Source organism: Topomyia yanbarensis, chromosome 2, assembly GCF_030247195.1.
Source record: "Topomyia yanbarensis strain Yona2022 chromosome 2, ASM3024719v1, whole genome shotgun sequence".
NCBI lineage: Eukaryota > Metazoa > Arthropoda > Insecta > Diptera > Culicidae > Topomyia > Topomyia yanbarensis.
The window spans coordinates 389657295-389684601 of record NC_080671.1 but is presented as its reverse complement, the minus strand read 5'-3'; the positions used below and the strand labels follow the sequence as shown (position 1 = coordinate 389684601).

Here is a 27307-nt window from a genome sequence, read left to right as displayed (position 1 = left end):
CACATAAACTTATCACTACACTAGGTAATCACCACCAAACTATAGGAAGAATCAATGGTGAAATTGTCGTTGCACACCAAAACTTACTACAATCTGACTTTTACTAAGAGTTTAGGTCGGAGATCTTGTTCCACTATATTTACACACGATTCCACAATTTCCCACTTTTGTTGGCTAAATGAAGTGCACTAGACAAACAAAATACAAACGAGAACACGCCAATTGTTTAAAATAAACTATTTTAAGCTTAAGCCAAACATGAACCGCCATGTTTGAAAAACGCAAAAACAACCAAGTCCTTTTCAGCCGCCAGAAAATTTGTCTAAGTGTTGAAATCGCCTTTAAATCGCATTCGCAAATTGAATTTGTTCTTAGGGGCAATTAGCACAGGCGAGTTGAGTTAAACGTCAAACTGTTTAAATCGCCTGACCATGTTCGTCCGCATTTTTTTTGACCGGGCAAGGATGTGTAATGTTCCGATTTGTATATTTGACATCCATGCTCTCACTTCTGCGTTTCACGTTTTCGGACCATTTTGTTTGTTTTGGTTTGCATAAGATGGCGATAACATTTTCTGGCTTTTTCTGCGGACAGGTAGCCACATTTTTTATGTATAAGTAAAATTGTCATTTTACTTCGATGAAACCGCTAAAACAAACGGATATGAAGAAGAAAGAGACTTTGCTTCAGTTCGGTCACAGTTATTTTTATCGGTAGTTTCGAGATAAAAAATGTCCCTAACTGTTCGAATCGGAAGATCCGCGGTGAAGATAGAAATTTTCTCTTCCGCCAAAGAATGAGGATGCTGGTTCGGATCTTTATGTTTATTTCCAAGGTCGCGGACGCCATGTTTTATTTTAAATGTGTAAAACTAATACACTCAAAAGTGACGAATGCTCCCACTTTTCTTTCCCTTCATCTTGGTTTTCGGATGCATTGTGGCTATGTGTCAAAATCGCTTTACTAGCCCCATGCTCGGTGAGATAGCGCATTTTTCATAATTTAAATTCACCGTTTTTTCTGCGGGTGATGAAAATTTATCTCGTGTTACGTCTGTTTGTCTGTGCTTTAGCTTTTGTTTTCAGAAATTTTAATTCAAATAAAAGGGAAGCAGAATCAAATTTGCTTGTAGATTAAAGAAAGGGAAACGTTCAAGTACAGTTTTTTTTGACAAATGCCTGTTTGATTCAGAAAGACATTTCCAGGGGACGGGGTTGAGTTTGTCACAAAAAGCCACTTTGCATACTTTGTTTTTCCAAAAATGATCTAGCGCTTTTCAAAAGACAGGAAAAGGGCCATACTTTTTAACCATTTTTTTTTTCAAATGGCTCTAGTCTAAAAATGACAAGTCCTACAAAAAAATGTTGTTGGAGTGATTTTCACAAAATTAGTCAAATTTTCGAATAAAAATATTGAAAAAAATTCTTCATTGACTCCTACACTGAAAAAATCGATTTTAAAAATTTAGAGTCGATTTACAAAAAAACCCATTTTTTATTTGGATAAAATTTTGTTCCAAGATAGGTAATTATGTTCCCTACCTACCGTCAAAAGTGCCCAACTTGCACTTTCAAGAAAAAAAGGTTATTTGAAAAAAACTTTTCCTTGTCCAAACTGAATTTTTTTTTTAAATCTATTTTTATCGAAAACTAAACCAATGAAAGTCATAATCATCTCAGAATCCATTTTCTTAGCGGCTAGTTGCCTGATACATGCAAAAACTATCAGTAAGGAATTTGGTATATATTCATAACAAACTTGAATGAAGACTGGAAGACTGGAAGACTAGAAGACTGGAAGACTTGGAGACTGCAGTTCATTTGTTCCTCTCAAAACTGATAAATTTTATGAAACAATTGACAAACTTTTCTAAAATTTATTTTATGTCTTATGGAGCAGCAGCACAATACAGAAATAAGCAAAACTTCGCAAGCTTGTGTAGATTCCAGTCAAAGTATGAGTTAAGCGCAGGATGGAATTTTGTTGCAGCATCCCATGGAATAGGACCCTGTGATGCTTTTAGTGACACTCTCAAGCGAATGGCAAAAACAGCCAGCCCTGCTCGCGACTCCCCGAGAGTTATATAACTAACCGTTGAACAAACTGATAAAAATATCACAAAATTAATTTTCTGCTACATATTCACTGAATAGTACAATAAAATTTCAGAAGAACTCGAAGAGCTGTATAATAACGCCGAAACAATATCTGAAACTCAAAAATTCCACAGTTTTGTGCCTATTCCTGGTGGCAAAGTAGAGACGAAAAGGTATCCTAATTCAGAAGATGAACCAAAAGTATTTTCCTTGTATACAAATAATACAAAATAGCATGCATGAAGATAGTTTTAACACAAATGTTACATATAAAAATAAATAAATTATTATGTAAAATTCAAATGAAAGAAATGTCAAGAAAGTAAAGGAATAAAGCAATAATTTAATTACATCAAACTTATAATATTTCGGTAGTACATTTTTCAGTGAAATAAACAAGCATAAGTTTATAAAAATAAATTGATAATTGGCGAAGTTATGGCTTTTTCCCCGAAACCCTCTTTTATTTAAGAGGTTTGCTGTTATCACGATTGAAGATCAATAGATCATCTAAAATCCCAAAATTCAAAAAAACCATTAGTATATGAGTATTCCTCGTACCTTAACGATTAGTTGAATAAATAATAATTTTTTCTGCATTCGAGAACGTTTTCCGTGAAAAATCGCTGTTTTAAGCTCTAAAAATTGTATTAAAAAATTCTTATCTATGAAGCAAAAATTTATGAATAAAAAAGGAATCGTTAAAGTACGAGAAAAATTTATTACGATCAATTGAAAAAAAAAATTAAGGAAATTGATTGAGTAGTTTGTTGGCAATCGTGATCACGGAAAAAACATTTTTAGTAAGACGACATTTCGAGATAATCGAGTTTAAAATTTCAAATTACTACTGCTCTTGGTAGACGAAGTGCGCTTGGAAGCGCTGTAACTTTCGATCTATTTCTCGGATCTCTATAATAATTTGGAAAAAAATTCTCAAGGAGGTGCACTTTCAGATAAAGCAAAAAAAAATTGATCTAATGAAAAATGAAAAAGTATTAACCCCTTAATAAAAATATGCTTAGTTGCTAAATTTGACAATATGTTCTCACAAACTGAGTTTTATTGGATTTTGAGATGATTATGACTTTCATTGGTTTAGTTTTCTATAGAAATACACTAAAGAAAAAAAATACAGTTTGGACAAGGAAAGGTTTTTTTTTAAATAACTTTTTTTCCTTGAAAATGCCCAACTTGAATTTTTGACGGTAGATAGGGAACATAATTATCTATCTTGAAACAAAATTTCATCCAAATCAAAAATGGTTTTTTTTGTAAATTGACTTTGAATTTCTAAAATCGATTTTTTTCAGTGTAGGAGTCAATGAAGATTTTTTTCAATATTTTTATTCGAAAATTGGACTAATTTTGTAAAAACCACTCCCACAACATTTTTTTGTAGGATTTGTCATTTTTTGAATAAAAATTGGTAAATTTTTTTGGCCCTTTTCAAAAGACAGGCTAGATCATTTTTGGAAAAACAAAGTAAAGGGCGAACACGAAATTATTACGACACATTCAACAAGGCATAACTTTTTTACCATTGGGTAAAAATCAACCAAATTTTGCACACTATCTCATTGATGTGTATTGTTTACATGCTGTCAAACTCGAAGTCGTGTTTTTCGATTCAACAAAAATGGAGGTGAACCAACGCGAGTCGAGAGAACAAATTCTTTCCAAATACCTGGAATTTCCTGACCTGTCGCACCGGCAGTTGGGAAAAATGTTGAACATTCACCATTCAACCGTCTCCAGAGTGTTGAAGCGGTTCCAGGAACGGTTGACGTTGGACCACGGCAAAGGAGCTGGAAGAAAACCGGGACCGGAGAACAAAAAGACGGAGGGAAAGGTGAAGCGGATGATTAAAGCAAATCCCAACGTCTCAAGCCGTGATTTGGCTAAAAAGATCCGCATGTCGCAGAGCTACGTCCAGAATGCAAAGAAGAGAGCTGGACTACATACATACAAGGTACAGAACTTCCCAAACCGCGATGAGCGACAACAATCGACGGCTAAAACTCGGGCACGGAAGCTCTACGAGAAGATGCTGACAAAATATGGCTGTTGTGTGATGGACGACGAAACGTATACAAAAGCCGATTTTAAGCAAATTCCGGGGTTGGAGATTTTCACCGGCAAGAGCAAGTTCTATGTGGACGACAAATTTAAGAAGAAGAAAATGTCGAAGTTCGCCTTCAAATATCTCATTTGGCAGGCCATCTGCTCTTGCGAAATGAGGAGTGAGGCTTTCGTGACAAAGGGCACAGTAAATGGCGAGATCTACAAATCTGAGAGCCTCGAGAAGCGCCTTTTGCCGTTCTTGCAGCAGCACGACGAAGCTCCGCTATTTTGGCCAGATTTAGCATCATGCCACTATCCTAAAAGTGTCCTGGAGTGGTATGAGGCCAATTCTGTCCATTTTGTTCCAAAGGACATGAATCCGCCAAACTGTCCGGAGCTGCGCCCGGTGGAGCAGTACTAAGCAATGATGAAGCGGGAACATCGGAAGAGCAAGAAGACAGTCAAATTTAACCCAATTATGGAAACGTGTCTGATAAGAGGAGTGGAGATGCCAACTTGCCATTAAAATTCCACAGTGAATTTCTTCACATTAATTTTATATAATTTTTATACTTTTCGTGCGCTTCCTTTGTACTGCAAACATTGGAAATGATCATTGAAGTGTTAATAAGAAGCAATGGCCGGCTAATCGGAGTTCAAATTGCTCGTTTCGAGTTCTCGGAAATTGATAGCGAGTGACTTTCGTACATATTGCTAAGATCATATTGTCTATAGATTATCTATTCATCTATATTATATTTCACGCGACTTTATTCTTTTATGTAAAGCCCCGCGGAAGAAAAATTAATAAACAAAAAAAATTAAAATTAATCAACAGGCTTTGATCAATCACGAGAAACTCACGGACGATCAACTAAGCTAAGCATATGTAAGATTACTTATCTCTCACCAGGACTATAAGGAAAAATGGCCCATTTCGACTTGGGTCGCTCTTCCTTTTGAACATTCGAAGATTTATTCGACTGCTAATCAATATTTTTGTTCAAATAAATACCTTCAAATTAAGTTTTTTGGTCAGGAGTCGGTGTCATTGCATTCGTTACATAATAACATACAATAATTTGTGATTAAAACACTTTTGATATTTTTTTTTACTTGGGCCGTTCTTGAACTGAGCCCTTCATATAAAGAAGATCGCGGCTTGCCTTAACATCTCGAACTGGGACGTTGGTTGGTCTTCCTCGGGCCCGAAGGGTATCCACTAACTGAGACATAGCGGAACTATACTCGGTGCACGCCCGCACAATGTGTTCGATGTCATGATAGCCGTCGCCACATGCGCAGACACCACTATCCAATCCAGTTCAATACGCCGAAGATGTACATTCAGCGTGTAATGGTTTGCCATGGGTCGGGATATCACACGAATGAAGTCACGATCCACATATATCCCTTGAACCAAGGTTTCGTGGATACCCTCGGGACTATAGAATGCTCCACGAAGTTTGCCATCTTTCAAGGATTCTCTGATGAGTAATAAATTCGTTGAAATAAATTGGTCTTTCATAAATGATTGATATAGTAAGGGTGGGAGTGAGGAGGGGCTCCAAAATTTTTTTACTACGTAACAGGCCGACGTGGGTACCCGGGTACCCATAAAACTAAAATGCCCGTAACTAAGGTAATATCCAACCGATTTCGATACTTTTAGCCGTTTTGGATTCAAGAACTCATCCACTTTTGGACACTTTTGAATCGGGTTACTTCATTCGGTTCCCGGGAATCCGGGTTTCCGGAAGCAAGTTCCAGTGCTGGGATACTATTTGCGAACTTCAATGGAATACTAGCAATATGGGTATCAAAATTCTTGGAATTGCATCAGTAGGCTGTATCTCGTGGTTTTGGAACCACTTGGTGTTTTGACCCCGGAACGGACATTCCGGAGCAGGTTCCCGTGGGGCTGTGAGTGGCCATTCCATTCCAATTCCATTTTTCAAATTGCCATAGGGTCCCGTAACAATAAAAAACAGACTTCCAAGACAATTTGAAGAGTTTTGATACTCATATTGCTAGTACATTATTAAAATTTACAAACCATACCCTAGTACTGGAACATTACTCCGGAAAATCCGGATTACCAAAAACCAGATCCATTATTCCGGTTCTATTGCAAAGAATCAAAAAGTGGACGAGTTCCTGAATCCAAAATATCTAAAAAGGTCCAAATCGTTTAAAGGAAGCCATAGTTATTAGCATTTCAATTTGTGGGTACCCGGGTACCCTCGTTGGCCTGTTAAAAGTTTTTTTTGTTGAACACATAACTGTTAAGCACTCAGTAGCTGCCGTATTTTCCCTAAAAAATCCATGTTTCATCAAGCGAATAACGTCAATGGAACTTAAGCTATCCGAGACGATGAAGTAATGGTCTGCGGGTAATTTTTCAATGACTCCAAGGGTATGCTGAATAGCAGCTAGTTATGCGACGTAAACAGAAGCAGGGTCACCAAGTATGTAAAATGCTGTGTACTTTAGATTGAAATTACCGAAGCCAGTGGAGCCTTCAAGCTTCAATCCGTCAGTATAAACCATCTTACAGCAGTCGACCGTTCAGAATTTATTGTGAAAAATGTTGGGGACCACTTGCGGACGTATGTGGTCCAGTAATCCACGAATCTCGTCCTTCATGGATGTGGCGAAGAAAACAGCAGATTCAGAAGTATCTAAGAAATGAGTACAGTTGTGAGTTGGAATTATAAGAAAAAGAGTTTATGTTCTGCGCCGTGCAGTCAAAGTACAGGGACATGAAACGGGTTAGAGAATTTAGCTCAACAAGCCCCTAGGATTACGATATGTTACTTCATTTAGGGTGACATCAAGATGATCGAAAAATATGTATTTTTTTGACCGGACAGAGATGGCTCTGTTCCATTTAGAACCTGTCAATTTCCCAGCTTACGCGAAACTTTTCAGAGCGTTATCTCAAATAAGGCAACGATTCAAATTGTAAAAACAAACATTATTACTGCCGCGGTGGATCAATGTTTACCCTTTAAACTCACTCAAGACAATTGATATTTAATCAAAATAAATTGGTTCAATCGGCACGATAACTTTGTTATTATATGCACGGATCAATGATTGAAATCGCATGTTGATTCACCCATAATTTTCCGCACTATTACACTTCAAAAATCGACAAATGCAATGTTAATCACAGTTCATCTGTAACGAGAGAAGTACAGCGCAAACCAAACATCTCATTTCATCGAAGTATTAAATTCTAGCAAGCTTGCCTCTGGGCGATCTACTCGATAATATACTGCCGAATTAGTTAATAATTGGAGCAACATTACTGCACCCCGCCCTGGCCTGGACGCTGCTTCAAGCATTCTAGTCTACGTTCGGCACATTGTTGCAAATTAACCCATAATATGCGCAGAGAATACCCACGAGAACATACGCGTTCGTGTTGATGACTGCGATGTAGCCGCCGCCGTTACCGCCGAGTCCAGCGTTTCAATTAGAAGCAATTATTAGTTATGATCTGCGTTAGTAAACAGTTTATAGCCTACGTAGCTGAAAGAGGACGGCAGCCAGTGTCTCGACCGATGCACTCCCGGCCCGGCGTTGGTGGAGGAAGATGCCTCGCCAAACCTAGTCTATTGATTGTTATGAAATTTGCAACTCATGCATGATGTAGATTAGACTGACATACATTTCGGATAGAGTGGGGAGTTGTGCGCCAAATTCTTGGATAAAAGTTGGACGACTGATGTGGTACTTAGGTTATTTCATTCTGTGCTAATAGCAGACGCCAATTAAAGAAATTTTCCACTGCCACGTAATACTTTCTTTACTTGCTATGATTAATAATAAAATCCACTTGTTTTGAAGTCATACTGCTTCTTTAGTTAATAACTTTTCTCAGCGAATTTTCATAAACTTGCAATGTTCCACGAATGTGTTCAGTACAAGAATACCTTTAGAAATATATAGTGTTCTGATTAATTGATTGATGAAGTGATTTTTTAAGAATTTATTTTCAATGTTAACCGATTTTCCATACAACATTCCATATAAACTTTGAAATTTATGGAGGGTCTGTAGACACAACCGATCGGTACCAAAATTTGAACAATTACTAAGGACCATAAAAGGAATCAGTAGAGCCTGGTGGAGCTTAAAGTCAAAAATTGAACCAGTCTAATATACACCCACAAAAATTGTGACGAATGATTGCTTGTTGGGTTTAAATTCATCGGAAAGCGTAAATATATCTCATTATGAAAGAACTTTGATATATAATACATTTCAACTTTCAATATATAACCCGATTTGGAACGATTTTTTTTTCTTTTTGTACCATTTACTAGAAATCAGTTACAACATTCTTGTAATATATGCTAACACACCAACACAAATAACAGGAAAGGGGTGGGCGTAGCGCAGTTGGTAAATCGATTGTCTTGTACGCAGCGCACATGGGTTCGAGGGCCGACTCCGCACATAGGGTTAGAAATTTTTCATAAGAGATTTTTCTAACCCGAAGGGGCGAATGACCTTAAGGTTAAAACCTCTATAATCGAAATAAAAAAAATGACAGGAAAGTTTTTGTTTTTCATAGAATTATGAATGTTTTCGAAACTAGCATAGCGTAAAATCCACCCTTATTTGAAATTTGATCCATGTTTCGTTATTTTTTCCATTTTCAATATTTTTACATGGATTTTTTTTAATTTTGTTAAAATTTGATTGATTCTTTCCAAGTTGTATATTTTTTTGTATTTCTGCAATTTTTACATTCCGCCTTTTTTTATCTATTTCCATATTTTTATTTTATCCATCTTATCACGTTATTCATTTTTTCCATTTTAATAACTACCACTTACTTTAATTTATAGATTCATTTATCTGTTATTTAATTTTATTTGCAATTTTTCGAGCGAATTATACTTTCTTCATTCTATTTTTCTATTGTTTCATATTTTAATAACCTGCTTTTTTATTTCTTTCTTTTATCATTCCATCCAATTTTTTTGTCTATTTACTCCATTTATTCTTATCATTATATTTTCTCTTTTTGCCTATACTTTTTTGCATTTTTACAAGTATTTTTACATTTTTAAAACTCATTCTTATTTGTCTTATTGTCCCAATAATTATCCTTTTCCTATTTTGTTCTATGTTCTCTAGTTTTTAGCTTTACGTAGTTTTATTTTTTCCCATTGTTAACTTAATATAATTTTATTTATTTATTTTTTCACATTTTCCCAATTCTTTTATTCTATTCATTGTTGTTCATCTTCATTTTTTCCATTTAACCTGTTTTGAAAGTAATTTTTCTGTTGATCATTTTCCTATACGTTTACTTTTTAGTTGTTATTTTCTTGTTTTTTATTTCCCTACAAAACATTTGATTTATCTTTTTTGCCATTACCCGTACTTTCTCTTTATTTTACATTTAGTTCGTCGTTTGAATTTATTTCAATTTTTTTTCTAATGGTTTTTTTCACTCTTTAAATAATTAAAATCCATTTTTTTTATTTCTTCTTGTTATTTTCTCTATTTTGTGTTTTTCTGTAGTTGTTGCGTTCATTATTCAAAGGCAGTGTTCTGATTCCGTTATCCATTCCTTTAGAGCACCCGCACCAATGCGTTGCTAGTCGGACTGCTATAGCATGCTAGATCGACAACATCATTCGTTACTATTTTGGTTAACGACCGAGTTACGCACCGGTCGTTGCTATCATGGTTGTTATTTTATCTTTTCCTTTTCGCACCGGTAGTTGGTAAATAAAGTTGCTACCCGTAGGTAGAAAAAATAATGGAGAACGCGGATGTCTTTCTTGAATATTTTTCTGATTCGAGCGATGAAGAAAATCATTTCGCGGAACAAATATTGATATACGCATATGGAACGACAAATTCAATCACCCGAAGAAGCCGAGGTGGTTCCCAACCTGGAAAACGACCGAATATTGACCGACGAGCAGAGGAAGGTGCCATTCGATTGTTCAAAGATTACTTTTCGGAAACACCTATATATACGGATGAACAATTTCGTCGACGTTATCGGATGCATCGAAAATTGTTTTTGAAAATTAAAACGAAGATTGAAACAAACGAATACTTTATTCAAAAACCAGACGCAACTGGAAAATTGGGACTGACATGCATCCAGAAATGCACGGCTGCTATTCGTCAGTTAGCATATGGATCACCGTCGGATGCAATGGACGAATACGTTCGAATCGGCGAATCTACAGCTCGAAAGTGTTTGATGGAATTTTGTCGCACGGTTGACACAATATTTAGCGATGAATTCCTACGCTCACCCACGCGTTCAGATTTAAAGCGTCTACTTAAAGTCGGAAATGAGCGAGGTTTTCCGGGTATGCTGGGATCGTTAGATTGCTGCCATTGGCAGTGGAAGAACTGTCCTACTGCTTGGGCAGGGCAGTATAAAGGTAAAGAGAAGAAACCTACTATTGTTCTTGAAGTGGTTGCATCGTACGACTTATGGATATGGCATGCATTCTTTGGTATGCCAGGATCAAACAATGATATTACTGTACTGCATAGGTCCCCTCTATTTTCAAACCTATATAGCGGCAAAACACCATCAGTGAAGTATGAGGTTAATGGTCACACTTACAATACCGGGTACTATTTAGCAGACGGAATATATCCTCCACTTGCCACACTTGTGCAAACGATAGCGTCGCCCGTTGGCCAAAAGCGCAAGGTATGTTGTAGTCTATACTTTGTTTGTCTAGAAAGAAAATTTTTAAAAGATGTTAATGAACACTTAGTCCGTATGTATGTCTCATTCCTGAAAAGTTAAATTACAACAAATGATATTATTCGTGTAATAAGAATCCTTGTAACTGCATTTTTGCCTACAAAAATTATAGTAAATAGTCCATTTTACTTATTTTATTTGTTTTTTTGCAGTACTTCGCAGAAAGGCAAGAGTCTACTAGAAAAGATGTGGAACGCGCCTTCGGTGTGTTGATGGCACGGTTTGCCATTATAAAAAATCCGGCTAGGTTGTGGAATAAAGAGGATTTGAAATCTATTATGCGCACCTGTATAATTCTTCATAATATGATCATTGAAGATGAACGGGAAGATTTAACGTCATACGATATAGAGGAAAGCAATGTTCATGAAGTAGTGAGACCAGTTGATGATTTTACAGCGTTTCTGGGTCGATACAGAGAAGTACATAACACCAGCCTTCATCATCAACTACAGAATGACCTGATTGAGCATCTTTGGAATATGAAAGGGGATGAAGAGTAGTTTTATATTCACTACACTACTAATTCATATTCTTGTATGTAAAATTAAATCTTTCCACAAATTCACACATCTTTTTCATAATTTATTTAACATGGCTGAATGAATTAGCATAACTGAGCCGCGATTCTTTTTTTATTTTTACAGTATGCGCAAAAAACTAACGCTAATTTAATATCTATTGGTCGGGTCGTGTTGTCATGTCGTTCGCTGGCGGAGGAGTATTAGTTGTGTTGTCTGTCGCAGCTTGGCTTGGAGACAATTCGTCGCTGTTGTGCTATCTTATGACAAGCGCCATTTAGCACTTTTCGAGAAAAACGATTTTTAAAGTTTGAGATTGAATATCTTAAAATTTATAAATGTTAGAAGCTTTTTGGAGAAGGCATTCGATGCTTCTATCTTTTCTGAAGTAAACTCTCGATTTGTGCGAAGATCGGTTGACTATATTTACAGTTTTTGCTTAAAGTATAAACCAAAGTCGCTCACATACGTGTCATAAGTGTGTATTGATGATAAAATATGTATGACGTGTCACAAATGTGTACAGAAGATTTCATATAAAAATGAATTATAACTGATTCGTAAAATTATGCGTTATAGATCACTATGTTCAATATTATACTTTTCCATGCGATAGCAGCAATATCAGGTTACAAAATGATGGTATTAGAACACAAAGTTTTTCCAATTTTCCTCCTTTATTCAGGAAGAACAATGAACAAAAATTGGTTTCATTGACAATTTAGAGAAAATGTATATCAAACAATGTTATTGTTGAAAGGTGACTAGACGAAACAAATGTTCTTCTTGCATAATCCATCACTACATTTCGGTATACTTTCCACAACAAGTAGAAATCTCAAAAGGAAATTTGTTCAATAATCATGAATATATAAACCAACCATTGGCAGAAAAAAACTACGGTAGGAAAAGTTTTGCTCCCGAGACAAGAACCTAGCTAATGCTTATGGTTGATCTGCATAGGAATTACCTATGTCATCAGAGACATCTGTTGGCTTGCTATAAGCTTTTCGGCTTATAGCAAGCTAACAAACTAAGAATGTTGTCTCTTTTTTCTTTGTCATAAGATAGCACAACTCGATCACTCGAGAAATTGGCGCTTGTCATAATCGTGTTTCGCTATATCTCAGTAACCCAGCAGAATTTCAAAATTCTGAAAACGCGACCGTATGGAGATTTTAAAACTTAGTAACATGGCATATCTAACTCAGTTCACCCCAAAATGGAGTTTGTCATAAGATAGCACAACAGCGACGAATTGGCATAATCGATGTTACTTTGCTGTTGGTGAGGAAACTGATTTCCTGGTACGTGTATTCTTGAATGATCGCGTGCGGACCTTGATACTGATGCTTAATTTTAAATGTATGGTAGAAGGTAGAAGAGAGTCAGTTTCCCCATGTAGCTAGAATTCCCTGTTATGTCACCATGGGACGTGTTGTCTAGAGAACATGAGTGTCATTTTTTATTGGTCCAGCTGAAGGCATGAGTCTAGGTTGCTAGGACCGAGGCTATACTTCCAGACGTAACCGTTTCTTGATCGCACGAGTGGTGGGATAATGCTTAAGACCGCATTTGTAAGTTTATAGGTGCTACAACGTTTACTTCACTACCGGGGTGTTTTAATGTTGGCGATACCGCGGACATAAGTATATGTAGATGTTGCAATTGCATGATCATGAACACGGGCGCGTGTGGGTTCGCGTTTGTAGATTTGTGAATGCTATCAGGATCATTCTATCAACGAGGACTATCGTGCTTGGGAGATCGCGGGCGTAGGCGTGCGTGAATGGTCGCGGAGGGCTGCCAAAGATAATAATTTAAGGTGTTGTTGAAGTTGATAATCGAAATAAAATGATCGAAAAAGAGAAGGGAAATGAAAAAAATGCTCCGAAGCGCAAACGTTATCGTCACACAACTGAGCCATGTGAGCCGAAATGCACAACTTCAATTCCACACTCTGGTGACGACGAGAACAACGAAGAAGTCATTCGCAAGTACAAAGTCAGGTGTAGCTGTTGAAAAAATATGTTATTTCCATCCGCGGTTTTATGATTTTTCACATCATTTGCCACATCCTCATTTTCTTACCTAAATGATGTCAAGGGATTGAATGTATTATTTGTGTTACCAATTTTAAAATAATTTGCAGTATTCACAGACGTCAAAGAAAAGTTGGACCACTGATTTTCTAGGCGTGTACATTGTTTTATTGAACCTCGAATATAGTGATCTATCGTACTCCTAGATTTTATAAACATCAAAATAAAGTAATTCAACAGCAGTCAATAGAAGTATTGTAACCTTAATATGAGTTCAAGTTTTAAAAAATCGGCCGAGAATGCACTGAGAAATGGGTGTAGCATCAACTTATAGCGTTTTCGTTTTTTCTTGGTGCTACACCGGTGTAGTGCAAAGAAAGAGATAGACTGACTACACCCAAGTTTAAATGAGTGTAGCACCGACTACACCGGTGTAGTGCACTGTCAAAAACAAAAATGCCATTAGTAACATGACAAGTTACCCGGGGCACCAAGAACCGTCATAGGTGGCCAATGATGTCAAAACGATTTGGACGTGCTTCTGCAAGTAACTTTGCACCCATATTAACATATTTTTCGTCATTTTAAAATCTTAGTGTTATCAGATTATTTGGAAATTTACTGTATGCCGCACTCCTCTACCTGTATCTATGGAACCGGATCTACGAATTAATAAAAACTGTTTAAACTAAGTTTAAACAAACCGGTTTAGCCAGCCCCGAAAAACTTTAAATGCATTATCTGACATACACATACACAGCCATACATACATACACACAAAAATTTTCCGATGTCGACGCACTGATGTCGAATGGCATGTGCCACTTGCTTTATACAAGAAAGGTAACGAGATACCTGGAAGTATTTTTTCGCATTCCTTGAACGTTACTTCATATCATATTAAACTGAAAAATACAGAAAGTGCTCTGGAGATATAATATTTTGAGAAATCAATATCACTTAATTCGCTGCAAAAATATCAATGGGAAAGTGGGGTTTTCCAGACAGAGGTATATGTAATATACACCCGCTCGAAGGTCTGTAGGAAACGAAACTACAGACATGCCAAAATCGCAATCTTCTCGGATAGCCAAGCAGCACTGTTGGCATTAAGGTCGTCGAAATGTGAGTCCAATCTGTTTTGTGAGTGCATCACATCTTTACAACAACTGGCAACTCGGAATAAAGTGATCATATTCTGGGTACCTGGCCACCAAGGAAACAATGGTAACGAAGTGGCTGATGAATTAGCCAGGCGTGGTTCATCAAGCTTGTTTGTTGGACTAAAACCATTTTTGGTATATCTATCTGTGTAATCAAACTAGAACTGTCAACTTGGGCAAGAGACCAACTACTAAACGACTGGCGTAACGTAGGAGGCGCTCGACAAGCTAAGAAATTCATAGATCCAGATACAACGAGAACCAAAAAACTAATGGATCTAAAACGAAAAGCTTTACATATAATCACAGGTTTATTTACGGGACATTGTCATGCTAAGTATCATCTGAAAAGAATGGCAAAAGTGAAGATGACAACTCGTAACTACGAGCCCAAGAGCTCGGAACATATTCTTTGCCGTTGTGCAGTACTATTTCTTCGAAGGGAGCGATACTTCGGAAGGCATCTAATGACGCCTCACGAGGTATGGCATACCTCTCCCAAACGGATCCTCAGCTACATTAATAATGTACTACCCGATTAGGACGACACGTGTGGACAAAAAATCGACTCGCTTCCAACTACATTGGATTCAGGCAATTTGTAACGACTTTCGTGGTAGTTTAAAGTGTGTCAGCGTCGACTTACGTGCCAAGTATAATAATAATGTAGTAGACGTTTCCACAATTATATTGAACATGAGCTAATGAATCATAGTTTGGACAATCGAAAAAGATACAATCGCACCACTAGGTGGAATAAAGCAGGCTTTTTTAAATTCATAATACTGCATTATATTTATAAATCATATGATGTAACGGAAAAAAGAATAAGCCTATAAATACGGCGAAAAAAAATTAATAATAAATAAATAAAATATTAAAAATCTCCATCAGAATCAGACTCATCTACAACATCATTATTTTCAATAGTATTCTCTACATCCTCCCTATCATCGTCTAGAGGCTCCGGTCTAGGCTCCAGTTCGTTTTTGAAAGCCTCTTTGGTTTCGTTCAGGATCCTTTTTTGTTCCAGCAAGTAAAACTCTCTTGCTGTTTCGTTTAAACCATTAATATCCACAGACATAATGGCGTGGTTTGCCATTCTGCTTAAGGCGAGTGCCTTTTGCCTGCAGTACATCAGTCGTTCCTTCGCAGCAATAGCCAACATATTCCCCGCTTTCGCTATTTCACTTCCGACGTGATTAGAGGCGCATCCTTGGCTCAACCTTTGCGCTTTACAGGCCTTTTGACCGATAGGACGGTCGGAAGATGAAGGCACTGGATCTGGCAGATCTGTTTCGCCTCTGGCCAAATCAATTTCTGCAGCTAACCTTTTTGGAGTGGGTGATTTCTAAAACAAAAATAAAAGCAATAATCAAAAAGACGTACCTTTACTGTGTGATACTGCTGCCATTTCGGGGCACTTTGCAGTATGCTGTAGCAGTGCATTAAAGTAAATGGAGTCTTCTCCGTCGTTGCAAATAGTGCAATCGCTTGTCTCAAAAAATCCTCAGGAGACGCCCCACTTTGGCAACGATTCTCGATTTGGGCAACACAACCTGCAAACTTGCTTGCCATTTTACTAATGTGATGCCATCTAGCTTTTATTCCGCTAGGGGCGCGTAGTTCTGGATTACCCGGAACGTGATTTTCGCTGCATATCTCCAGAAAACGATCAAACACGCGATCGTAAAGCGTTTTTGCGCGCTGGTTAATGCCGATGCTAGCGTCCTGCGAGGTGTTCAACCAAGCAGCGCATAATGCCTCGTCCTCCTGCGTAGTCCAGTTGGTTCCTCGTTTTGAAGCACTCATTTCAACTCAATCACTTGTCACTCGGAAACAAATTTTACTGGAATAATCCGAGATGAACGCGTTGCTATTCGGGTTGGCAAAGCATGCTAGATTGCCAACTTTATTCGTCATTATTTTGGTTAACAACCGTGTTACGCACCGGTAGTTGCTAACATAAGCTAGATACTTGACACTCTTTTTTATATACTTTAATGAAAATCAATACTATTTATAGGTGGCCTTATCTCAGTTCACTATTTCTTATTACGCGTTAAAATACTGGACCTGAAAATTATATTCTGTACAAAAATCATTTTTTAAATATCTGTGACCAAAAAGACATCTTTTAATTCCAAGACAAACTTCTGATTTCTAGATTTCCTGATGACTAATTAAGGCTTATCAACAAAGTAGAAACATTTGAAACGTTATGATTAATTTTGTTTATTTGACCTCATTTTATCTATTGTATTCATTTCATTCTTTGTATGCATTTCGATCAGTTTATTATCTCATGTACCTTATTTGTATCATTCACTTAATTTATTTTATTCACTTTTTTCGTGTTATGCAATTTTATATTATTTGTGGGGTTCACATATTTTATTAATTTTAATAATCTGACTAATTTTGTTCAGTCATTCATTTTATTCATTTCATCTAGAACGTTACACTGATAGAATGTATTCGTAAATCCCTGCTAATTAGATTCGTACTCACAATTTTCATAAAATATATGAATTTTTCGTACATATGATGAATCATTTGTATTTCTATTGAAACACTTTTATTTTTTATTACGAGTTTTTCGTGAAAACCACGAAACGACAACGAACGGCTTATTACGAAACGGCTTCATTAGGCAAACGAATTTTTCACTGTGGTATACGAAAGTCTTAATAATAATATTTACGAGTACCATTTGTCAAACCGCCAACGTCAACAGAGCTTCGATGGAGGTAGAATATGGAGTCAATAATTGTTGATCACCACGATGATCTCGGTCTGACTATTTAGTAACCGTATCCGTGTCCTCCAGTTTCAGGAAGATTTCCTGAACCTCTTACGCTTCCAGTTGATCCATAATCCGGAGCAGTACGGATTCAGTTGAGCCATCGTGAACTCGTTGGTTTTGTATGAAGAAGTTTGAGTTTTTTTCTGCTGAAGCAATGTCAAAATAGTATGCTATTAAATACGAAAACTTTTCTAAAATGGACGAAATGAATGCGTGCGACCAACAAAATCGTTCGTAATATACACAACCGTTTCTTAAAATAAACGAGACATTTCGTTTCATTCCCGAAAAATAATGCCGTTTTCAACAACATTCATGCAATGTACACTGAATATGTAAAATTTACGAAAGCTTTCGTTCATCAAGCGACCATTACTTAACACCACAATCTTTGTAGTCCTCAATAGAGGTGAGCAAATTGAAATAAATTCGATTTTGCCAGCTCAAAAAATTTAAAAAAATCGTTGTTGTCATCGATCATTGCTGTGATCCTAAAAGATCGATTGAAAATAATATGATAATCGTCCGTAATATACGTAAACACTTATTAAAATAAACGAATCATTTCGTTTCATTCACCAAAATGATGTCGTTATCAACGACAACAATCGTGCAATGTACAGCAAATAAGGAAATATTACGAAAACTTTCGTTCATCAAACGGTCATTTCTTCATGCCACAATAAAATCGATTTGGCCGGATCATTTTTTTTTAAATTAAAAAAAATCGGTGTTATCAAACATTGATTGAATGAAAAAAATAATATGCTAATAAATACGAAAACTTTTTTAAGATGAACGAAATGAATTCGTGAGACCAACGAAATCGTTCGTAATTTACATAAACGTTTATTAAAATAAACAAAACATTTCGTTTCATTCACGAAAAATAATGTCGTTATCAACAATAACATTTATGGAGTGCATACTAAAAATGTAAAATTTACGAAAGCTATCGTTCACCAAGCGGCCATTCTTGTTCATGAAATATTTACAATGTACGAAAATTCGTTGCAGAAAACGACAGAATTCGTGCATTGTAGGATAAATTTTATCACACTTACGAATTTATATTATCAGTGTAATGAGACACATTTTAATTTATTCTATTAATTCTATTACTTTTTATTATCACTGATTTTGTTTCATTTCGATCATTTTATTTTTTTAAAGAAAACAAAATGATAAAATATATAGAAAGAAAACATTTTAATTCATTTTATCACTTTCCTCATTTTGTTTATTTTATTCATTCTATTCATTTTATTTAGTTTATTAACCCTCTGTTTACCCTGTTATTTATGAACAACCACGTTTTCAAACAGCTATAATTTTGGGGGTAAACATGATTTTCTTACAAAATGTAAAACTAATAATTGTGACTATCACCGTTTATTTGAACGCTACTAGTTACAAGAAATATCTGTAGAACTTAAGTTATTGCACTTGTTCTGATTGGATTTCACTGGACCGGTGCTGCCAGAGACACTGACTGGACATTGCAAACTCAATTATTACAGGCCACTATTCAGCGCGCTGAGTATTATTCACGTGATCTTTGTGAATCCGATTACGGAACATCATATCATTTGATATGCAACTACCCTGTAGTAATGCAATTACGTATCCGGATTTTTGGTTCTCCATACATAGATGAACCTAAGTACAGAGAGCTGAAGCTGAAGGATATGCTATTTTTTCTAACCCAGTGTGGTAAAGAGCTATAATTTTAGCCGTACTTGAATGACAATATCTCTTCGGGGGTGTTATCGTTCTGTTATCTCAATATCCCCGCGGGGGTGTTGATATATCCGCTCACTGTTTAAATAAACATTTGAAATCCCTCCGGGGGTTGGAAGTTTTATTCCTGCTATTGTAGCACCTGCAGATCGTTCAGCATCCCTCCAGGGGTGCAGAATGCTTTGTTTTAATTGTTCTGTGTCGTTACTTTCCTTAACCCTATCCTTACCACTTCCCCAATCATTCCCATCAGGAAAATGATGAAAAGATGATTCTTGGCAAGGCACAAATCTCCGATCAGCATGGGAAACGTGTCATTTGAGTCAGACGCTACTGATTCCTGGTTCCTGATTCATAATGATTTACAAAAACAAAAACCCACGCTTTTCTACTGGATCACTTTCCGGTTAAATAGAGGAGGCGCGTGCCCCTTCATGCCACCCCCTGAAACCGCCTGTGAACCAAACTTAAATGAAATATGGATAATGAGGTAGGTTGTGTCCAAAATCAATAAAAATGTTTTCGGTAGGAAAATTTAAATATCGGTAGTTTTACCCCGGTCGTCTGTTAATCGGTAGGGAAGCCCAAAATCGGTATGAGTACTGATAAATCCTGGTCTAACTTCTCATTTCGCAAAGACAATTTTACCGCACTTTGCTACTTATCCACACAAATGATACAGTGAAATGAATCAGCCACAGGAAACAAAAATGCGAGTACTACTGGATAACATAATTTCGATTGACTTTAAGGATGCAGACATACTCTAGATGGTAAATCGATTGCCTTGCACGCAGCTCACCTAAGTTTGATTTCCAACCCCACATATGGGGTTAGAGATTTTTCTAAAAGAAATTTTTCTAACCTAATAGAAGGCGAATGACCCTAAGTTTAAAATTCCTATAATCGAAACAAATAACCTAGATAACCTACATACAACTGCACCACGCGAAAAACTGTGTATTGATAATGTGTAGAAGTTTTTCTCAAGCACAAAAAATGCAATCTGAAGAACAACATGCGAGATGACGTCGAATACAATAACACCAACACCAAGTCCTCGTGTATATAGATGATGATAAAGTGGACGTTCGTATACATGACCTAGAACCGCGCACTAAACTAGGATTCATTAAACGAATTTTCGAAATTCGAGAAAGTGGAATATGTTACCACTTCGGAAAAACATGCACCCATGCAACTAGTGAAAACTCATCTACCACAGAAAACCCAACAATCAACCACCGATGCCTGCTGATAATTCACAATCGGCCGCTCTATCAATGTCGGCTGCATGTACTATATGAGTAAGACAAATCAACTGCACTTCAATAACATCAAATAGTCGTCTAGTACTGGGAAGGCTAGTAATTATAAATAAAAATAAAACAACTTCTTTGGTTTTCATATACTCTTTGTACAACATAGTCTTATCCTCCTATACAACCAAAATAAGTTGCTCAAAATAAGTCTTAAGTAGCATTGATTAACGTAGACGGTTCCAGAAGCCCTACGAGAATGAAAATGAGTTTGCGTGAACCCCACGCAATATGGGCATCAAAATTCATGAAATGAAATGGCGTAAAATTGAAAGGATTAATTATGGCTAAGTCTTTTTGTCTTTTGTCACATTTTGCGAATCCCAATATTGTGTTTTATTCTTGTATTTAGATACCAAAAGAATTAACAATGTAATAGACATTTTCAACTTTATGTTAAACATAATATATCAAGGAATCATAATGTTTATGATTAAGAAAGACACTATTGCACAAATAGGTGGATTAAAACAGGTTTGGTAAGTTTTCTTGGTATTGCTGATATCATCAAATAATGACTTTTTCAAAGGTTTGTTAAAATACAATATTGACTTTTCGACTATACCATTCTTTACAAATAGAATTTTTTTAAAATGAGCGTGGTTGTATGAAAAGCTTAATGTGTTTAACACAATACATGACATTTACAAGTGAAAATCGCATTGTGTACAATTTAATAACTTCATTTTAAGACTAATTTTGGTAAAGATTGTCAAATCAAATGCACATGTCGTTAGAATCGTCATTAAACATTACTGTGCACCTAATTAATCATTATATCCATTGTAGTTAATTAAGGCAACCAATAGCTAGAGAAGCTCCTAATTTTAAGGAATTTATTGCTCAGTCTTCTACAAAAATACTATCAAGCAGCGTAGCGCATAATGCTACGTATTCTTGCGTGGTCCAGTTTGTTCCTCCTTTTAAAGCACCTATTGTACTCCAATTGTAATATGTATCAGCATTTGAAATTATAATTCGCAAGCAAACTTCCATCCATGAACACAAAGTGTGCAGAAACCGAAGCAAACTGTGCCGTTTGTATCAAATAGCAACTTTTCGATACGTTGCTATCGAGTTGCTAGATTTGTTTACTCGCTACTACTCCAGGTATAAATTGCTATTACCCGCACTCGTACGGCAACCTGCGGTGTGGTTGCCGCGTTGTGGTAAAGGTTGCCGAATGCTGTCCAACCAGGCATAGCAACGCATTGGTGCGGGTGCTCTTATTCGCATTACAGTTGTTGGGAAAGGGTAACGGAATCAGAACACTGCCTTTGAATAATGAACGCAACAATATACAAAATTCATTTTATACCCTTTAAATACAACTTGTGTTCGCAACGCAATGTATCGAACATAATTTGTAGATTTAGGCACATATTTTAATATTACACATAATCCTTAGTTTAGAGATATATCGTGATATAAAGCACACTACTGTTTATCGGATATTATTTTCCATTCAAGCTGTCGTTATTTGACATTTGTTCTCGTACTCACTTCAGCAGGATGTCGTCTAGACTGTGTCAGTATATGATGGTTGGTTTTTTAATCAATGTTGCCCAATAAGGCTCGGCGACTATTCTGTCGGTAACAATAGTATACCATTTAGGTTTTTCTAATAATTTTGTTTTCTATTTTGTCCGTTGGCTTCGCTTTTGATAAATCCTTTCTTTGTTTATTTTCGTCTTTTCATCATTCCAGTTTTTTAAAACTTTCCGGTTAGTCGTTTTTTTTAATTTTTGCCATTGTTATTTTATTTTTGTTTTTTATATTTATTTCACTAATTTTATGCACTCTTGACGTTTTATTCACTTTTTCTATTGCATTGAATATTTTTTGTGCTTGATGTTAAATATATTTTACTATTATCGGTTCATCCAGTTTTTCAGTTTTATGCGTTTTTATATTAATGTTTCGTTTTCTTCTAGCAGATTTTTTCATTTTCATTGATTCTTAAAATTTTTCTACTTTTACCCATTTTTTTATTATTTTCACTATTTGTTTAACAATGTTCGACTTCTTTAGTCTTTGCAATTTGTTTGCTATTTTCTTTCATTTAAGTTTTTATATGTTCTGTTTTAGTTTTTATCGATAAAACATATTTGTACAATTGACTTTAATTTGTTTCAATATTCAATTTTCCCATTGGCTTTTTTATTTTTCCATCGCCGTTTAGATAATATTTTTAATTTTTGTGATTACTACATTTCAATTTTTTCCATTTTTTTACTTTTACTAACACTATTGACTAAAATGGCTTTGTTCAAAGTCACCAAAACTTTTGAAAAGGTATTTAAAATATTCCTAAGTATAAACAGTCCTACGTTTTTTCCGTCATTGGCACTACAAATAACTAGAGCAAAAAATTGGTACATAACTACACAGAAAAAAATATTTTGTAATTTTAAGTTTATTTTCATGCACATACTTGGTGCATGAATATAAATGTAAAATAAGTTCCACCACAAATACACACGACTTGTCGTGCTTTCTTCAACGAATTTTATTATAATTTCACACGTGGATTGAAAATTACAGTTTCTTTAAACGGAAAACCAATGCACTTCAATGTATTTTTACTCGAATACTGCTGTAAAATGAATGACATGTAATATTACACGAATGAAAGTGTAAAATTGTATGCTGTTTGATGCTCCAATTGATTTTACCGCAATTTTTAATCAAATTTTTGATTCAATCGTTGTATGTTTACATTCGTATTGATTTACATGTCGTTTAAATTTCATTATTTTTTGGTGTGTATAAAATTTCAGTGAATATCCAATGAATTTCAAACTTTAGCTTTTTGGTACTCGGGCAATATACAGTGGTGAGGCCCGTACGTTGGATACCCCTGGGCCCGCCTTTTCTCTCTACGGCCCTGCTAGCATATAACAATCTGATGATGTCTTATTTATTATATAAGCACAGTTTCGTCATACTAATAGACAAATTTGTTTTAAATTTTAGAATGTCTCAAGCGTTGAATTCAAAACTGGTAATCTATTAGCTCAGCGGGGAGAAGGCATTTTATATTGTAATATTCCGTCCTCGAAACGGCATCAAGCCCCAAAATATTTATCCGCAAATCAAGATCAGTGGCTCACGTCAGTAATTACGGTTCATATTTTTAAATTACCATGCCTGCAAGTGATCATAAATTTCATATTACGCTTCGTGCAAGTTAATCGATCACCACTGAAAATCTACCCACATTCCATTTATTCAAAGCACGTCTTCTCATCCCATCCCCAGCTCATCTCATCCAACAGCCAGCGTAGCCTCTCGGAGCCATGGAATATAGCTGATGGCTTACCGTGGCGGATCTAGCAAAACAGCCCTCGTCATAAACTAAAAGCCTCACATAAAACACATTTATGGTTAAACTTTGCCTCCTTTCAACTGTCCCGGCTCAGAGTTGGTTGGCACGCCATCACATTGCATTAATGTCCAAAATTACCTAAATGTCGCTTTTGGGGCTGGGCGTTTGTGCACTGTGCATAAATAAATCCCGCTGCAGCAGCCAGCGGGGCAGGTTCGCGCCGCACGGTTTAGTTTTGCTGTGACTTGGTATATATACACAAGTAGACAGCTAAAGAGCATGAGGCTTCACCGAGAGTTGGGGTAGGTGAAAGCAGTGAAATATATGCGAAAATCACATATATTTTTTTCCGATCCGAAAATCGCAATAGGTCAGTATAATTATACTATTAGCTCGACAGATGTCCTACAAGTTAATAATCAACAGTGAAGTTTGTCGAAATAAAAAGGCCATGTTCCGCAACGGAGTGTAGTACCCAGACATTGCTTTGCTTTTGTTGAGCTGACTGCCATCGAGGTGACAAGGACATGGAATGCTTGTGAACAATTTAAGCCGCTGATGCAAAAAAGGACATTTGCGCGAAGCGACGCTGCTATTTTGTATGTCAATTATCTCTTGACCATCATTTTTATTACATTATTTCCCATACCTGAGAATTAAATATAAGTATTTATATCAGTATTAGGAATTTCATACATATAATCTGCTTTGATCTGATTCACACAGTCACTTAGTTCCGTGCAATGCATTTAGTGGATCCCGGGAAGTTTCTGAATAGGAATAGAAATATTTACGTTTCATCAGGGACTGAGCACCCAAAAGATATGAAGAAATCTAAAATAGCCAATAAAGCTAAGTCAAACATTATTGATTCAGGAAACGTTGACATCCAGCTGAAAGCTGACAAACGTTTCATCTGTTCAATGTATCGGGCAATGCATTCCGAGTAGTTCGAAGTGCATCTACGTGCATGCGATAAAACCCAATATTACGCAAACGCATGGCTATCATTTAAATATTATTCATTGCATCGTAACCACTCAATCGAGCCATCAAAATATGCAAACCGAACTCATAAACGATTGCATCTTCATTACTGTAAGCTGTAGTATGAGTGAACATTTTGCTCTTTGATCTTCGTTTCCGATAGCAATACTAGAATAGGATTTGTTCATTTCTCAGCATTTCCTTTTCTAAAACAATTATGAGACAAAGGTAATGCTGCAGGTTTTCAAACTATGATACTACACTAACTTGACATTTTTATAACGGTATTAGAAGAAATGTTGACAGTTGTTTTAATCGTAGCATCCTGTCTCTATGACTATCAGTATTTCACTACACCATATTATTAAAATGATCACTCCGTGCCTCAAAACCAAAGCAACCCCACTCTACAGTGCTGTGCACAAGCCGGAACGCCATAAAGCAGTTACGATGTCACAGTCCTAATCTGTTCATGTCACAGGCCTCTTCAGATTGATACATCCCAAATACCATAGCATCAATTGTGCAGCAAGTGGGTGTGATGAACGGCATTTATTGTACAATTGAAAGCGAAGATATTAACATAACAAGTTAGTTTATGCAAGTTTCGTAATCGATAGTATTATTTAACATTTTCACGGGTCGTACACGGTGACAAATGACTGCACGCTGCAATTGTGGCGAGGCATGGCAAATCTAGCGAATATACCTATACCGAATAGGACATATTGATACATTCGCTGATAAATAGTATTCTTGTGTCTAATAATAATGAGATACAATCGATATTCGTAAAATGAAGGAATTTTTGAAGTATAATATTTCTAAAGCCTCCATATAGGAGTTCCATTTCAAAAAAAGTCTGTCGGGATTTTACCCGATTTTTTTAACGTGAATATCTTCCATTGTACAGAATAAGTAGGTGACAAGACGAGTAACGTTCACTCTATCACTTCCATAGTAGTTTTGTTTTCCTTCTTGAAAGAACTCTGTAAAGCTAACTACAGACTACTTCAAAGTGTCCAAGTTTGTCCCAGGGGTAAAATCTCCTGTTTCTCTTTTTTGTTTGTCGTTAGATTTATCCCCATTCCGAACGAGTGTTGGAAAAATATTCAATCCAGATTATGACGGTTCTTTGTGTTTGCTTCGGAAGGGTGGTGAAGAGCGTAGACTGGATAATCTTAGAATTAACTGCAATTTAGTATATCCTTGCCCATAGACAATTAATTCATCGTTACAAATAGACTAAGTTCTATGGAGGTCCTCCGTATCATAAAGCGTGGAAAGCACTCCTCGTTTTTTCTAGGAAAAAACAAACACTCTTAAGTGTTTTATCTGCAAAATCATACCAGATTAGCTTAGTTTAGGTCCCTTTCAATTGCTCCATTCCAGGTAATGAGAACGGGCAGCACTAGCTAAGCTGAGCCCATTAAGAGATTCCAAGTAACTACAAATTTTCATCTATTTTTCTCGTCAAAGGACACTCGCAAGATGGCAAGTCTCGTGGGGCAATTGAGACTAAGAAAAGTGGCCACATTCTATTATTCCTAAAGCGTTGATGAAACCCTGTTTGAAGGGGATATAACTGTGCTGTCATTTAATTCAGTGGATGCCCATGTCTAGGGTTACCAAATAGACTGAGAGCAAATTAAGGACATCCCTGCCAGTTATGTCACTTGATCCAGAATTCTGAAAAAACAGTCGAAATTCTGGCTAATTTTCCAGCGGTTCAACTGGGACGTTGTATCTCAATCGAGACAAATTAGAATAGTGTAGTGCCAATACCGAACTTTGCCCAAACCTCATATTGAGCTATCCAACAAATTTTGGTTACTTCTGAGTAAAACAAATTTTGGTTGCCATGAGTCGCAGAGAGTATGCATTACCAAAAAAATCGCTGGAAGAAATTGAAATTGATTCTTTTGGAATAAAGTTGATCTAAATAATTTAATACAGGGTGATTCGTCATGACGTTTTTTTTAATCTAGTAAAAAAATTGAAAAATGTAGTAAATCGCGAATTGTTTATTTGTCAATCAAAAGAATATGTTTTGCCATTTATTGTTTGAAAACAATTTCTTTTAAATGTTTACCATGTTGGAGCTCCAGGTAGTCCATTCGACTACAACGCATACTTTTTGGTTGTATGGTGAATAGTTGAGTCAGTTGACCGATTATGTCGACCATATTATCACAGAGAACAGACGTCCATCTTCAGCAAAAATCTCTAACGTTTTCGAAGGTAGTTGGGATATCCAAACCAGGTGCGCTACTGTAGTCATGTTTTTTGTGGCTAAGTTCGACAGAATTGACAGTGGTTATTCCTCTACCCAGTCAAACTAGTCCGGAACCGGTTCGGACATCCAGCATGAATTCAAACTCAAATGCATAAACCGAAAGAGTCGGAATCGGTTGTTTTCTTTGAGCAAGATTCCATACTGAATCCATTCAGGATTTCGAATTGGTTCAAGAATGGATT

At 36.3% G+C, this 27307-nt stretch overlaps 1 protein-coding gene across 1 annotated transcript; it reads left to right on the top strand.

Moving 5' to 3' along the window:
• The first annotated feature begins 9791 nt into the window (after nt 1-9791).
• On the top strand, nt 9792-11735 carry LOC131681713 (uncharacterized). The gene is made up of 2 exons (XM_058962683.1): nt 9792-10866; nt 11076-11735. Exons 1-2 carry the CDS (start codon nt 9946-9948, stop codon nt 11424-11426), a joined length of 1272 nt encoding a protein of 423 aa, XP_058818666.1. The 5' UTR covers nt 9792-9945; the 3' UTR covers nt 11427-11735.
• The last annotated feature ends 15572 nt before the right edge of the window (nt 11736-27307 follow it).

Coding starts and splice junctions, on each gene's coding strand:
- LOC131681713 (XM_058962683.1), top strand. CDS start 9,946: ATGGAGAACGCGGATGTCTTTCTTGAATATTTTTCTGATTCGAGCGAT. Junction 10,867..11,075: donor CCGTTGGCCAAAAGCGCAAG/GTATGTTGTAGT, acceptor GTTTTTTTGCAG/TACTTCGCAGAAAGGCAAGA.